The 13,240-nt window shown below is 36.8% G+C and overlaps 1 protein-coding gene across 2 annotated transcripts in view; it reads left to right on the top strand.

The window, feature by feature from the left end:
- The window catches only part of CSMD3 (CUB and Sushi multiple domains 3), a 1,379,111-nt gene that overhangs the window by 1,115,366 nt on the left and 250,505 nt on the right, over window positions 1-13,240 (top strand). For both annotated transcript variants that reach the window (XM_004372959.1, XM_004372958.1), the window contains one exon: window positions 8,959-9,075. In XM_004372959.1, coding sequence (XP_004373016.1) covers window positions 8,959-9,075 — 117 coding nt within the window. The remainder of the gene's footprint in view (window positions 1-8,958; window positions 9,076-13,240) is intronic.

The following is a 13,240-nucleotide window of genomic DNA, read 5'->3' as shown; positions in this document are numbered from 1 at the left end:
ATTGGAAGTCTATTATATAAACAGACACTATGCTGGGCTCCAGAGGTACAAATGGTGTGGAAAAAAGATACGGAAACTTGGACTTCTTCGACTTGTAATCTAGAGATAGAAACAGACATTAATCAAAGAGCCATACAAAATAAATACATAATTACAAATTGTACTCAGTGTTCTGGAAGTAATTAACACACTCACAAACATTCATTGCCGTTGAGTTAATTCCTACTCATAGTGACCTTACAGGACAGAGTAGGACTGCCCCATAGGGTTTCCAAGAAGCAGCTGGTGGATTCGAACTACCGACTTTTTGGTTAGTGGCTGAGTTCTTAACAACTGCGCCACCAGGGCTCCAGAAAGTAATTAATAGAGTGCAATATAATGGAGGCTTCTGAACTAGTTAGAGAAGTCAGGGAAGACTTTCCGGAGAAAGCAATATTTGTGATGAGATAGATGGGCAGAAGTTAATAAGTTATTAAAGAAGTTTTCCTTTTTCCCTCTGAAGTTGTTTCATACTAATATCTTTGCTGCTTTAAGTAATTTTTTAAAATAGTAAGTGCTGTCATCACTAAAAATCAATGACCTAAAGAAATAAGACATAAATTAAAAGATGAAAAGGAATTTTAGTTGTTACAAAAGCACCAAAATTTCAATCAAAACCGTTTTAAAAGCACTTGTCTTCCCATGCAGTTTCCTATAAGATTGTAGATTAGTGGTTGCTAGGGGCTTGTATGTGGGAGGAATACGGAGTCACTGTTAATGGATAAGGGATTTCTTTTTAGGGTGATGAAAATGGACTTAAATTAGTGATGATGGTGATGAATTAGTGATGAATATACTAAAAAACACTGAATTGTATACTTTATTATGGTGAATTTTTATGATATGTGCATTATACCTCAATAAAAGCTGAGGTTAAAAATGAGTGATATGGGCATCATAGGTTAACTACCAGCACCCACAAGACCGTTATTAATTAGTAATAAAATCTGTATATGGTAACTTTGAAGATCTATCCAAGGAATATAGCTATTCATATACCTTTACCATAGAGTAACTCTTCTCTCTCTAAGAACATACTCTCTGATGAAAAATATAGCTCACGGGTCACTTGTTAAGGGGCGGGGTGGAGAATAGCTTCCTAGCTGGCTAAATTAAACAAATGAGCTCAGACAATCAGTGACAGGACAGATGTAGAAGCTCATATCCTACTAATGTTGACTTACAGACTAATTAAAATGGTTTGCAAGCCACCAATTACTAAATACACAGATTTTATTTTTGTTAGTGTTAAACTGGAATGTGAAATTATAACACAAAATTAATCCATGAGAAATGAAGGCTGGTGATTTTTGCTTTTTCTTTAACAAGTGAAATGAAGAAAACTCATAGAAATGCTATCCTTACAATTTCCAGATAAATAAATATGACTGTCTTCATAAATAACATAGAGAAGAATGAAGATCAAAATAAATAAGTTATTTTGTGCTATAGTTTATAATTTAAGCAGTATTAAGCTCCATTGCGGTAAAATTGCATTACTGGAGGCTTATCACTTGCGTGGTGCACTGTACAATAGAATTTGCATGGATGTGGTGTTGGAGCTTATCATCTGGGACAGACAAACACAGTGAAGTATGTATGTTTCTATAGGAGACATGAACAGGAGAATGAAATGAGTAGTCAAATTGTTAGGTAGTTTTACTAAGATCAACATTTTGAACAAAGGAGCAAAAGAAGCAATAGTCATTGTAGTCTTAAAGTCAATAGTGGGAATACTAGCTGTTTGTATTACAAATTCATATCACAGAGTTTAAGAGTTAGGAAAGGCTTTCTTAAAAAAAAAAAAGGCTCCATGGGAGATGGAACTTTCAAACACATTCTATTCTAGGTTTTATGATGTGTGACATTCAATCAGGCTATATCAGGGCATAAGTAATTTGCTAGAAGTGTACCAGCAGTTTTGCAAGGTACCGCAGTTCTCTCAAAATGAAGGAGTCACAGGGCACATCTATAAATTACTGATTTAATGTACCACATTGCTGTTTTGTGACCTGCAAGAATTCATCACTTTTAAAAGTGCCTAACTTGCTTTCTGAGAATAATTTATACATTATTTAATAATTTTCATTATAGATATATTTGATAATGAATTATACATTACACAAGTGAAAAACCAGATTTGTAATTGCAAGTAGCTTAAGGCTACGTTGCATGCGTTATAAAATCTCTAAGATACCTAGAAATTCAAGTAGTACCTCTTCCATGTAAAAGTTTCGAGGCTGTTCTATTTCACTCAGTAGTGGAGTACCCACTTGGTCTCTCCTCCTTCCTCTTCAGTCCTACTCCTCCACCTCATGCACGTACCTGTGTTCAAAATATAGCTGGGAAGTCCTTTTCGTTGGGTAGATATAGTATTAAAATCTTGTTCTAGTCTCACACTCTGGTTTCTCTGGAAATACCACATCCGTCTACTGTATCACTGCAAACATAGCTCTTGAGGATAAAACAAGCATATGTTTTATAGTTGGATTATGGGCACGTATAACTTATGCAAATCAAGCCGTACAAATTCATCCAAAAGACGAATTTAAAAACTAAACAAACATAAAAAAAGAGAATAAGAAATTAAACTGTGTGGGTAATTTTGTTCACTCAATGAGAGTATGGCCCAGATTGATAAATTGGTAGCATAGATTTGCTACTGTGAGATTGCAGATGTGAGTTTTCTATTCCTTCAGTGAAGCTCAGTATAGACGTGGCTGTCATATTGTGAACGTCTCATCACTGAATATATTTCTAGTATTTAAATATACAGGCGCTCCTTGGAAACCCTATGGGGCAGTTCTACTCTGTCTTGTAGGGTCGCTATGAGTTGGAATCGACTCGACGGCAGAGGGTTTGGTTTTCTGGTTTTTGTATTTCACATAGTGTGGTCCCTTAAGATAAAACAACTACGATTCCTGGTAATCAAATAAAGAAAAAGCAAAAATTTCAGTTGCAGAAAAGGAAAAAAAAAAAAAACTTAAATGGATTATAGACAGAGGGTATATTTGGATTTTGTACTATATGGTGATTTAAGTGATTTGTGGGATAATTTCCAGTTTGAAAAGTTTGTGTTATGTACTAACCATGGGCTATTACTTTGTAGTACCTTTGTCTCATATGCATAGCTCATTTCATTCAACAGACATTTATGGAGAACTTACTGTGTGCTAGACATTGTCCCAGGAAAGACGAGGCAAATGACAAGGCTAGTATGCTAGAAAAATTGCTAGCAGTGCTATGAACACGTACCAGTGGGTAGAGCTGAGAGTCTATTGGAAGAGTATATGTGAAAACTGTTGGGAGTCTGGATTGTGGCAGTTAGTGGTAGACAGGAGGAGAAACTGATAAGCCAGTTAGGGTATAAACAATAGAAATCAATGTTTATTGTACCCCAGGAGTCAGGGAAGTGGGTCGAGAATAATGGGATTTTACAAATAGACTGTTTAAAATTTTAAATCTGTAAAATCATTTGGCTGTATATGGACATGTAAAGCACAGTTCTTCAGTGCTGTAAATAATAATTACTTACAGTTGCAACATAAATTTTGATATTGCCGTAGTGATAACACATTTTAATCATCAACTTGGTATTTCCGGAAGTGTGTTCTGAGGGACACTGTCCTTTGATGTTCTATAGAAAAAAAAGTTTTCAAATAAGTTTGTGAAAAAGAGCTTAACATTCCCCAAATGTTATTAAAGCCTCAACGAAGTCCTATAGTAAAGAATTCTGTTTCTTTAAACCATATATTTCCCAAACTTACTTAACCATGGAACCATTTCTTCTCATAATTCTTATGTTCCACAAACACACTATTAAAAAATACAGATTCAAAGGTAGTCATATGTATCACATAGATTATAATCAGGAATAGGCGAGCTCTTATGCTTAATAACATTTCAGTGGGATATAGGATGTTTAGAAAGACAAAAGCCAGTTTGACATAAGGCCCATAAGCATATGTCAAAAGGCAAAAGTAAGTATAGAATCCAAAGTCCCAGCTCGCTTTTATCTTCCCTTTTTACTTTTTAACAGAGCCAGAAAGATGAAATTACTCTACTAGCCAATAAGATGAAATTGAAACAGGAGGAGACAATATGAAAAGTCTCTGTGAATCAATATTAGGAGAATTAATAAAGTTGACCTAGCTTAGTCATTATCCCATTTAGATTGTGTAAATATAAAGAGATTACAATAGATTGATACCTCACAGGACCATTAATTTTCCCTTATTTATATTATTTAATACTACATAAAAAATTGTCAGTCACGACAGTATTCTGCATTAACTGTAAACAGGTCATGCAGTAGGCACTGACCAAAAGGAAAGTAAAATTATTGCCACCAGTACAAACAACAATATCTAAAGTAATACTGGTTACCTAAGAACATGTGTTTGTACTGTGACTTCTTATATATTCATCAGTAATTAAAAAAAAAAAAACTTTGTGTTTATAAATGAGATTTTCAACAAAACTATCCTAAATGTCCATTATGCAATATAAACTACACAAAACAAACGTAGGCTGTAAGGCACATATTAATGGGGGATGGCAGAATGTTCATGACTAAGTCACAGAGTTGAACTTGAGTTAGAAGCTCTCATTTCTATTCATACTTTCCAAATATAAAAATAAGAGCAATTTTAATTTTGGAGCCCATTAAAGTCAGGCAGAAACTTAACATAAAACATATGGTTCATTCTTGACTCTTTCTCTCCTCAGTAGCATTATCAGTTGAATAAAGTTATCAGTGCTGAAATAAGAATACACCTGACTAATCTCAAACAGTAATGAGTGATGAGAGCGATGTATCTTTGGTTATTATAATCACTGTCAATTTGTTGTTGTTTCTATGGATTTCTAATTTTAGTGTGTTTTATCCTATTTATTACCCTTTTATATAACATTAAAAAGAAAAAAAAAGACAACAGTCATTAGCCACCCTACGGAACACAACATATTGTTTGTGGGGTATGCGTGTGTTTTAAATATATTGCTATATCTTATAGACTTTAGCCAGCAATATATCAAAAGTTTTGACATTTTCAAACTTTCTTGACTCTTCTCAGGCCACCTAATACAGGTTTGCATCCATCTCTGTTTAAAACGAAAATCAGGCTTAAACTCTCATTAATTCCAACACAAAACCGAAAACCTGTTTATGTCTAGTCTCCTTTAACACTTTCTTCTGTAGAGTGTCACTACTGCTGTTTGAGGGTAATCATTCCACTTTTGTTCTTATATTATCTTGCCAAGGACTCTAGGTCGGTGTTCCTGATTTTTCCTTTGTAATGACTCCTTTCTCCGTAATAAGACAGCAACAACAACACACACACACACTTTTGCATCTTTGCCAACTACATACATTCTCCTTCAATTTATGGTCAAGTCTTTGATTACTTTTTGCATTTCTTTATTTACCACTCACTCTTCACCCAACTAGTATAATCTAGATTCCACCCCTCTACTCTAGTTCTGGGGTCTGCAAACATTTTCTGCGAAGGGCCAGATAGTAAATATTTTGGCTTTGCTGGTCACATACATCTCTGTCGCATATCCTCCTCCTCCTCCTCCTCCTCCCTCTTCAAAAATGCAAAAAACTTTCTTGGCACAGAGGATGGATTTGGGCTGCTGGCTATAGTTGGCAAAAGGCTGCTGTAATTGAAACTACTCCATTAATAACATCAAAAACTTCTTTTTTGATGTTTGAGAAGAATAATAAATTACACTGCCTACTCTTTGCCCAAGTCCATAGCCAACTGAAAGATAGGAGGAAGGAGTTCTGTCAGCTTTAAGATCATAAAAGCTGATGTGCAGTGTGCCTCAGAAAAACCATGGTCTCCGCCTCAGGAGACACTCCCTGTAAAACTTACAGCATGGAGGTTATTGTTGTTAGGTGCCAAGACTCCACTCACAGAAACCCCAGTTGACAGAGCAGTACTGCCGCATAGGGTTTTCTAGGTGTAATCTTTACAGGAGCAGATTGCCAGGTCTTTCTTCTGCAGAGCCTCTGGGTGGGTTGAAACGGCCATCCTTTGGTTAGGAGCCCCACACTTAACCATTGTGGCACCAGGGCTCCTTTACAGCATAGAAGAGCAGCCCATAAAATGTGCTCGGCAGGCAGGACAGCAGAGGAAAGGAAGGAAAGCAGAACGCCCTATCCCTCGATCACCAATTAGGAAACTAGAGGCGAGACACCGCTAGGGGGCGGGTAAGGGGCACTGCCCATGGCCTGCTGTTTAGGGAAAATCTCTCTTGGAAAATAGCAAGTGCGGGGTAGAAGCCTTCCTCACGCTTCTGATTGATAAGTCAGCCCAACCTTTTTGCCATTTTATTAGGCTTTTTACCATGTTTAACCCTTTTGTACATTTTCTTTTCATGGAAATTCTCTTCTCCCTCGACTCCCAAGAGACTAATTTCTCCTCTTCCTACCTCTGTAAACTTTTCTTCTGTTCCCTTTTGGTGTGCTGCCAAGTAGATTCCGGCTCATAGGAACCCTATAGGACAGAGTGGAACTGCCCCATAGGGTTTCCAAGGTGCGGCTGGTGGATTTGAACTACAGACCTTTTGGTTAGCAGCCGGGCTCTTAGAGCCTAGGAAACCCTGTTGGGCAGTTCTACTCTGTCCCGTAGGATCGCTGTGAGTCAGAATGACTGGACAGCAATGTGTTTGATTTTGTTTTTTGTTTTTTTTTTCGTTTTTAATCTTAACGGAAGCCGACAGCCACATCTTTCTTCCCCAGAGCGGCTGTTGAGTTACAGCGGCAGACCTTTCAGTTAAGGCTCGTTTCTGTTTTCTTAGCCGCTCTCTCTTTATCTATCTGATATTATACCTTCCGTTTTCCCCAGAAACTCCTCTGGGAACATCTTTTCTCATTTACATGAGTCTCTGGGTGATCTCGTTCAGTTTGAGAAAATTTAGTTTCATCTTCACTTTAAGAATGCTATTATCTATGCAGCCTTGGTAGCGCAGTGGTTTAGAGCTCACTGCTAACTGAAAGCTTGATGGTTCAAACCTACTGCCAGAGAGTAAAGGAGGTGCTGTGCAAAAATAAATACAGTAAAGAATTTTATTGAGGGAAATAACGATTTGAATCAGGTACATTCAGAAAGAATTTCCAAAATGCTTTGTCTTTCTGGAGACAAAATTTAGTTTTTATAAACAAACTTTCACGAATGTTTCCAAAAACAATTTTCTTCATATGAGTTAATCTTATCTCCTTTCAGAAGACCATCTGCACAAAACATTCTTTTCGAGGGCATTGCATTTGCACCATGTGCTTCCTGGAACATTCTAAGCACATGCATTACTTTTCTGTCTTTTTCCCTTGCTTACTCTGAGTAATTTGGATTACTTTATTGACAATCTAGTCATCAGCCATCTTGGCCTTGCTGAGGGGCTCAGTTCTATTTTAGAAATTCTTTATTACCACCCAGCAGCTCTGTGGAAGAAAGACCCGGCAATCTGCTCCCATAAAGTTTACAACCAAGAAGACTCATGGGGCAATTCTACTCTGTCACATGGCGTTGCTAAGAGTTGAAATTGACTCCCAAAACTGCACCCAACAACAACAACATGTGCTTTGGTGGAGTCCCTAGGTGGTGTAATGGTTAATGAGCTTGGCTACTAACCGGATGTTTAAAGGTTCGAGTCTACCCAGAGGCATCTGGGAAGAAAAGCCTGCAATCTACTTTCAAAAATCAGCCTTTGAGGGACACATCAGCCCAGGGGCAAGGACTAGAAGGCAGGAGGGGACAAGAAAGCTGGTAATAGGGAATCCAAGGTCGAGACAGGAGAGTGTTGACATGTCGTGGGGTTGTTAACCAATGTCATAAAACCATATGTGTGCTAACTGTTTAATGAGAGGCTAGTTTGTTCTGTAAGCCTTCATTTAAAGTATAATTAAAAGGAAAAATAATCAACCTTTGAAAACCCTGTGGGGCACAGTTCTACCCTCACACAGTGTCACTATGAGTCCCAGTGGACTTGATGGCAACTGATGATAGATATTTTGATACTTAAACTTCTGTGTGTAGGCCAGGCCTCTCTGAGTTCCAGCACTATGAATCTTAACACAATCCCAATCTTCTAACAGACCACCATCTACTAATTTACCAGAAACACTGGAATAGGTCTCAGCTCTTTATGATCATAGTACATTTATGTTAGAAATGGCAAAATGTCTGCGTCTCTGCACCATTAGCAGCTCCTCTGATTTCAAGCAAAGTTATATAAGCAGATAAAGGCTAGTGAGATAATGGATTTCTTAGATAAGCGGGTGAATGTATTTGTAGAGCCATCCCCGTCCTATGTATTAAAAAAAGCCTAAACCCAGTTGCTGTGGAGTTGATTCCGGCTCATAGCAACCCTATAGAACAGAGTAGAACTGCCCCATAGAGTTTCCAAGGAGTCGCTGGTGGATCTGAACTGCCAGCCTTTTGGTTAGCAGTCGAGCTCTCAACCACTGAGCCACCAGGCACCAGGCACCACTCCATATATAGATATGCTCAATTTGGCGGCAACCTGATACGTGTTGAATCTGAGTAGAGTTTCAAAGCCTTGCATTGCATAAAACAATTTCCCTCTTGCATATGGAATTCCTCACCATTACAAAAGAGATGATTAACTTTAGATTCCTATCATAAATGAAAGCAAGAACACCATTATTACCTTTAGAGATAGCACTATTACAACATTATTATATTATTCAGTCCCTGGGAAGAGAATATTGTATCTGCTCCCCTATTTTATTTTTAAAATATATGGTACTGTGGCATCTTCTTAATAGATGGAAATAAATGATAAGCCTCAAAATCTGGTAGCCACATTTGAAAAAATTTATATCAAAAAGACATTCATATTATGCATTTTTCAATTTTTCTAAACATTGTATTTATCATTTTTATTTTCTAGCACCCTGTGGGAGTCGTTCAACAGGTTCTGAAGGCACTGTTTTATCACCAAACTATCCAAAAAATTACAGCGTGGGACATAATTGTGTTTACTCTATAGCAGTTCCCGAGGAGTTTGGTAAGTAAGATTGATCTTGTATAGTATTTCTTTCCAGACATACTTTATTTTTATTACCTGTTATTTGAAAATGTTATTTTTTTAATGAAAATATTTACTATCAATAAGATACTTTACTCTGTAATTCATTTTAGATGGTATTTTTTTAATAATAAAATTCTGAGGTCTTTTTACTTAATCTGAATTTACCGTCAAGTACACAGGTGAACAACAATATAAAAATGAAAACAGGATTGTTTTTAATTTTTAAAAATAAGTACCTCCAGTAACCTTGCAAGTGCCTTCATATTGGATTACATAAAATGGGAAATTACCAGAGCATAAAGTAAAGTTGGCCCTGCAAAATATGTATAAAGTCAAATATAGAACAATCACAAGAACAACAAAGTAGGTACAAAATAATCATATTTGTTTTATATTTTATTAACACAACTCCATAAATAAGAGATTTTTGTTTTAAGCATACAGTTTCTGGGACAACAGTGAGTAGAAAAAGACAGCAAAGGACATTTCATTTCAGGTCATCTTGTCAACTTGACAGTCTGTTCTGCATGAGCAGTGAGAATGAAATGTGTCCTTTGCTGCCTTCACATCTCCCATGATCACAAGTCTTAGAAGTCACTTCTCTGGCTTCTAAAGATTTTGGATCTGAGATCCAGCGGGATCCAACTCAGGTTAAGCTCTGTTTATGGATGGATAGGCGAAGGAAATTCACGGAGTAGTAAAGTATGAGAGAGTCTAAAATTTCATAGACTTCTAGAATTTAGATTTATAGCCTTGTGTTACATGGTAAAGGATTTTCTATAGCTGTAGTGAATGTCTTTCTGGGTGACTCAGTATAATAGAAGAAGGGCATGTATTTTTATCATATCAAGATTGCTGGATCACAGTTTGATTAAATGTTTCTGCTGACATGAAATAAACTGATGCTTCCAGTCCCATTTCTTAGAGCCAGATACTTTTTCTATATCCTCCTTTGCTCCTCTACAAAACAGCTCCAGGATCCTGAACTTACTTGAGAGAACATTATTGTCAGAAGTGAAGTACTAAATCTTTCATTTTAGCCTTGAAATAGGATGATGATGCCAGCATTAGTAATGTGTCTGTTTCTGTATTCACTCTACAAAATATTTCATTTTCCTAGAACATTGATCCTTTGAGTCAGGGTTGAGCTCTTTGATAGTGAATAGAGCAACAGTTTTGGAAGAAAGATATCATCCACTTAATTGTGTTTATTTTTTCCTTTGGTGCCCAAGAGAGTCCTTTTGCTACAGTTCACAGCTGTCAAATGTGGTTGCTGACGGAATCCTAACAATGTTTGTCCAGAAAACTGCAGGGCTATCTGAATCCTCTTTGGAAGTCATAATTTGTTCTATTATACTCTGGTCTTGGGATGCTATATGGACAAATAATGAGAAAGATGAGAATCAGCCATTTCATTTCCTGACACAGAGGCATTCTGGTAACCCTGGAGATATTTTACAGTAGCCTATGTATGCTCAAATTGAGAAGAAGGAACAAGTGCTGACTAAAGTAAAAGTAAATTAGTAGATTACGGAAGAAGCTTAGTAGGGTTTAAAACCTATTGCCGTCTTGTTAATTCCAACTCATAGCGACCCTATAGAACTGCCTCATAGGGTTTCCAAGGCTGTAAGTCTTTAGGAAACACAATGCCACATCTTTCTTCCACTGAGCGCCTGGTGGGTTCCAACCACTGACCTTTCGGTTAGCAGCCAAGCACTTAACCACTGCACGGCCAGGTCTTCTCTTAGTAGAGTTAGTGGAAGTTTAATTAAATCCTCCTAAGGTAATCCTAAAGTAAATCCTAAGGTAATCCTAAGGTAAATCCTCCTAAGGTAATGCTATTTTGAGGCAATACTGTGTGGTTCTTAACATTAATGGTATTTTGGAAACAAGTCTTGTTGGGTTGTTTTATGATAAAATCTAGTGTTTTTTGATTCTTAGTAAGGACAGTGATTTTATTATACCAATGCTGCAGTATTCTCTTTTCCACATTACATGTAGAGTCAAACAGATTTGTATTCTAATTTCAACCAACCCTGTTATATCTTAACTGTCTTTAGAAAAGTTGCATAATACCTTTGAAACTCAGTTTCTTTATTTGTAAAATGCGATCATTATGTCTACAAAAAAGAGTTACTGTGAGGAGTAAATGATATTGTATATATAGAGCATATCTCACACGGTTGATGCTCTATACCATTGTGTTTAAGAATGCCAGTTTTGGAGTCATATTTCTGGGTTATGGCCCAACTCAACTACCAGTTCCTCTTTGATGTTGGAAAAATCCCTTTATTTCCCTGAGCCTTAATTTTTTCATCTCTGAAACACTTATGATAAATGTCTACCTTCCAGGGTTATCTTTTTAATCTTTAATTAATAATATTGAATTTTTAATTAAACTTTCCTGAAGAATTTCTTTTAACATTTCTTGTAAGACAGATCTATTGGTGACAAATTCCCTCAACTATTGTCTGAATTGTACTTCAGTTTTGAAGGTTAATTTTGCAGAATACAGGTTGTAGTTTGGTATCTTTTTGGTTTTTTTCTTCTTTCAACATTTAAATAGTGTCTTCCACTCTGTTTTTGCTTGCATGGTTTCTGAACAGAAGTTTGATATAGTTAATATCCTTGTTCCTCTATATTTAGGGCATTTTCCCTGCCTGCCCCCCACACACACCTAGGCTTCTTTCAAGATTTTTTCTTTGTCTTTGATTTTCTGCAATTTGAATATGATATGCCTAGATGAATTTTTTTTTTTTAATTGCAGTTGGTATTTTCTGATCTTCCTATTTAGTTTGGTGTCTGTCATTAATTTAGGACAGTTATCACCCATTATGACTTCAAATATTTCTTTTGTTCCTTTCTCTCTTTTCTGTCTGGTATTCTCATTATGCGTATTCCTTCCGATATTTCCTTTTTGTAATTGTCCCACAGTTCTTGGATATTCTGTTCCTTTCTCTCTCTCTCTTTGCTTTTCAGTTTAGAAGGTTACATTCTTTAAGCTTAATAATTCTCTCCTCAGCCATATCTAGTCTACTAATGAGCCCATCAAAGTCATTCTTCATTTCTCTTGAAGTGTTTTTATTATTTATCTTTTTTTAGTGTTTCCTTCTTAAAGATTTCTATCTCTCTGTTTACATTACCCATCGGTTCTTGCATGTTGTCCACATTTTCTATTATAGCCCTTAGTATAGTTACCCTGTAGGACAGAGTAGAACTGCCCCATAGGGTTTCCAAAGAGCAGCTGTTGTATTTTAACTGCTGACCCTTTGTTTTTGTTTTTGTTTTTTTTAATTCTACTTTAGCTGAAGGTTTACAGAACAAATAGTTTTTCATTAAACAGTCATTACACATATTGTTTTATGACATTGGTTAACAACCCCACGACATGTCAACACTCTCCCTTCTCGACCTTGGAGGACTTTTTTTTTGGTGAAAATATACATAGCCAAAGTTACACCATTTTGAAAGTTTCTACATGTACAATTCAGTGACATCGATTACATTCTTCCAGTTGTGCTGCTATTCTCATTATCCTTTTCCAAATTATGCTATCACCATTATCTTCAACTCACTGCCCCCTGGGCTTGCCATCAAACCTTTTGAGTTGCTGTTGTCAATTTGATCTCACGTAGGTAATTTTTTTTTTTTTGTACCTTAGATGAAGGTTTGCAGAACAAATAGTTTCTCATTAAACAGTTAGTACACATATTGCCCTCTGACAATGGTTAACAATTCCACGACATGACAACACTGTCCCTTCTCAACCTTGGGTTCCCTATTATTAGCTTTCCTGTCCCCTCCTGTCTTCTAGCCCTTGTCGCTGGACTGCTGTGCCTCATTAGTCTCGTTTTGTTTTATGAGGCTGTCCAATCCCTGCATGAATGGTGAACTTTGGGAGTGACTTCACCACTGAGCTAAAAAGGTGTCCGAGGACCATACTCTCAGGGTTTCTCCAGTCTGTCAGGCCAGTAAATCTGGTCTTTTTTTTGTGAGTTAGAATTTTGTTCTACATCCTTTTCCAGCTCTGTCTATTACTTTCTATTGTGATCCCGGTCAGAGCAGTCAGTGGTGGTAGCCGGGCACCATCTAGCTGTACTGGACTCAGTCTGGTGGAGGCCGTGGTAGCTGTGGTCCATTA

The sequence above is a fragment of the Trichechus manatus genome, unplaced genomic scaffold (genome assembly GCF_000243295.1).
Source record: "Trichechus manatus latirostris isolate Lorelei unplaced genomic scaffold, TriManLat1.0 scaffold00022, whole genome shotgun sequence".
NCBI classification, from domain to species: Eukaryota; Metazoa; Chordata; class Mammalia; order Sirenia; family Trichechidae; genus Trichechus; species Trichechus manatus.
The sequence above is the reverse complement of the archived record's forward strand: the minus strand, read 5'-3'. Positions and strand labels throughout refer to the sequence as shown.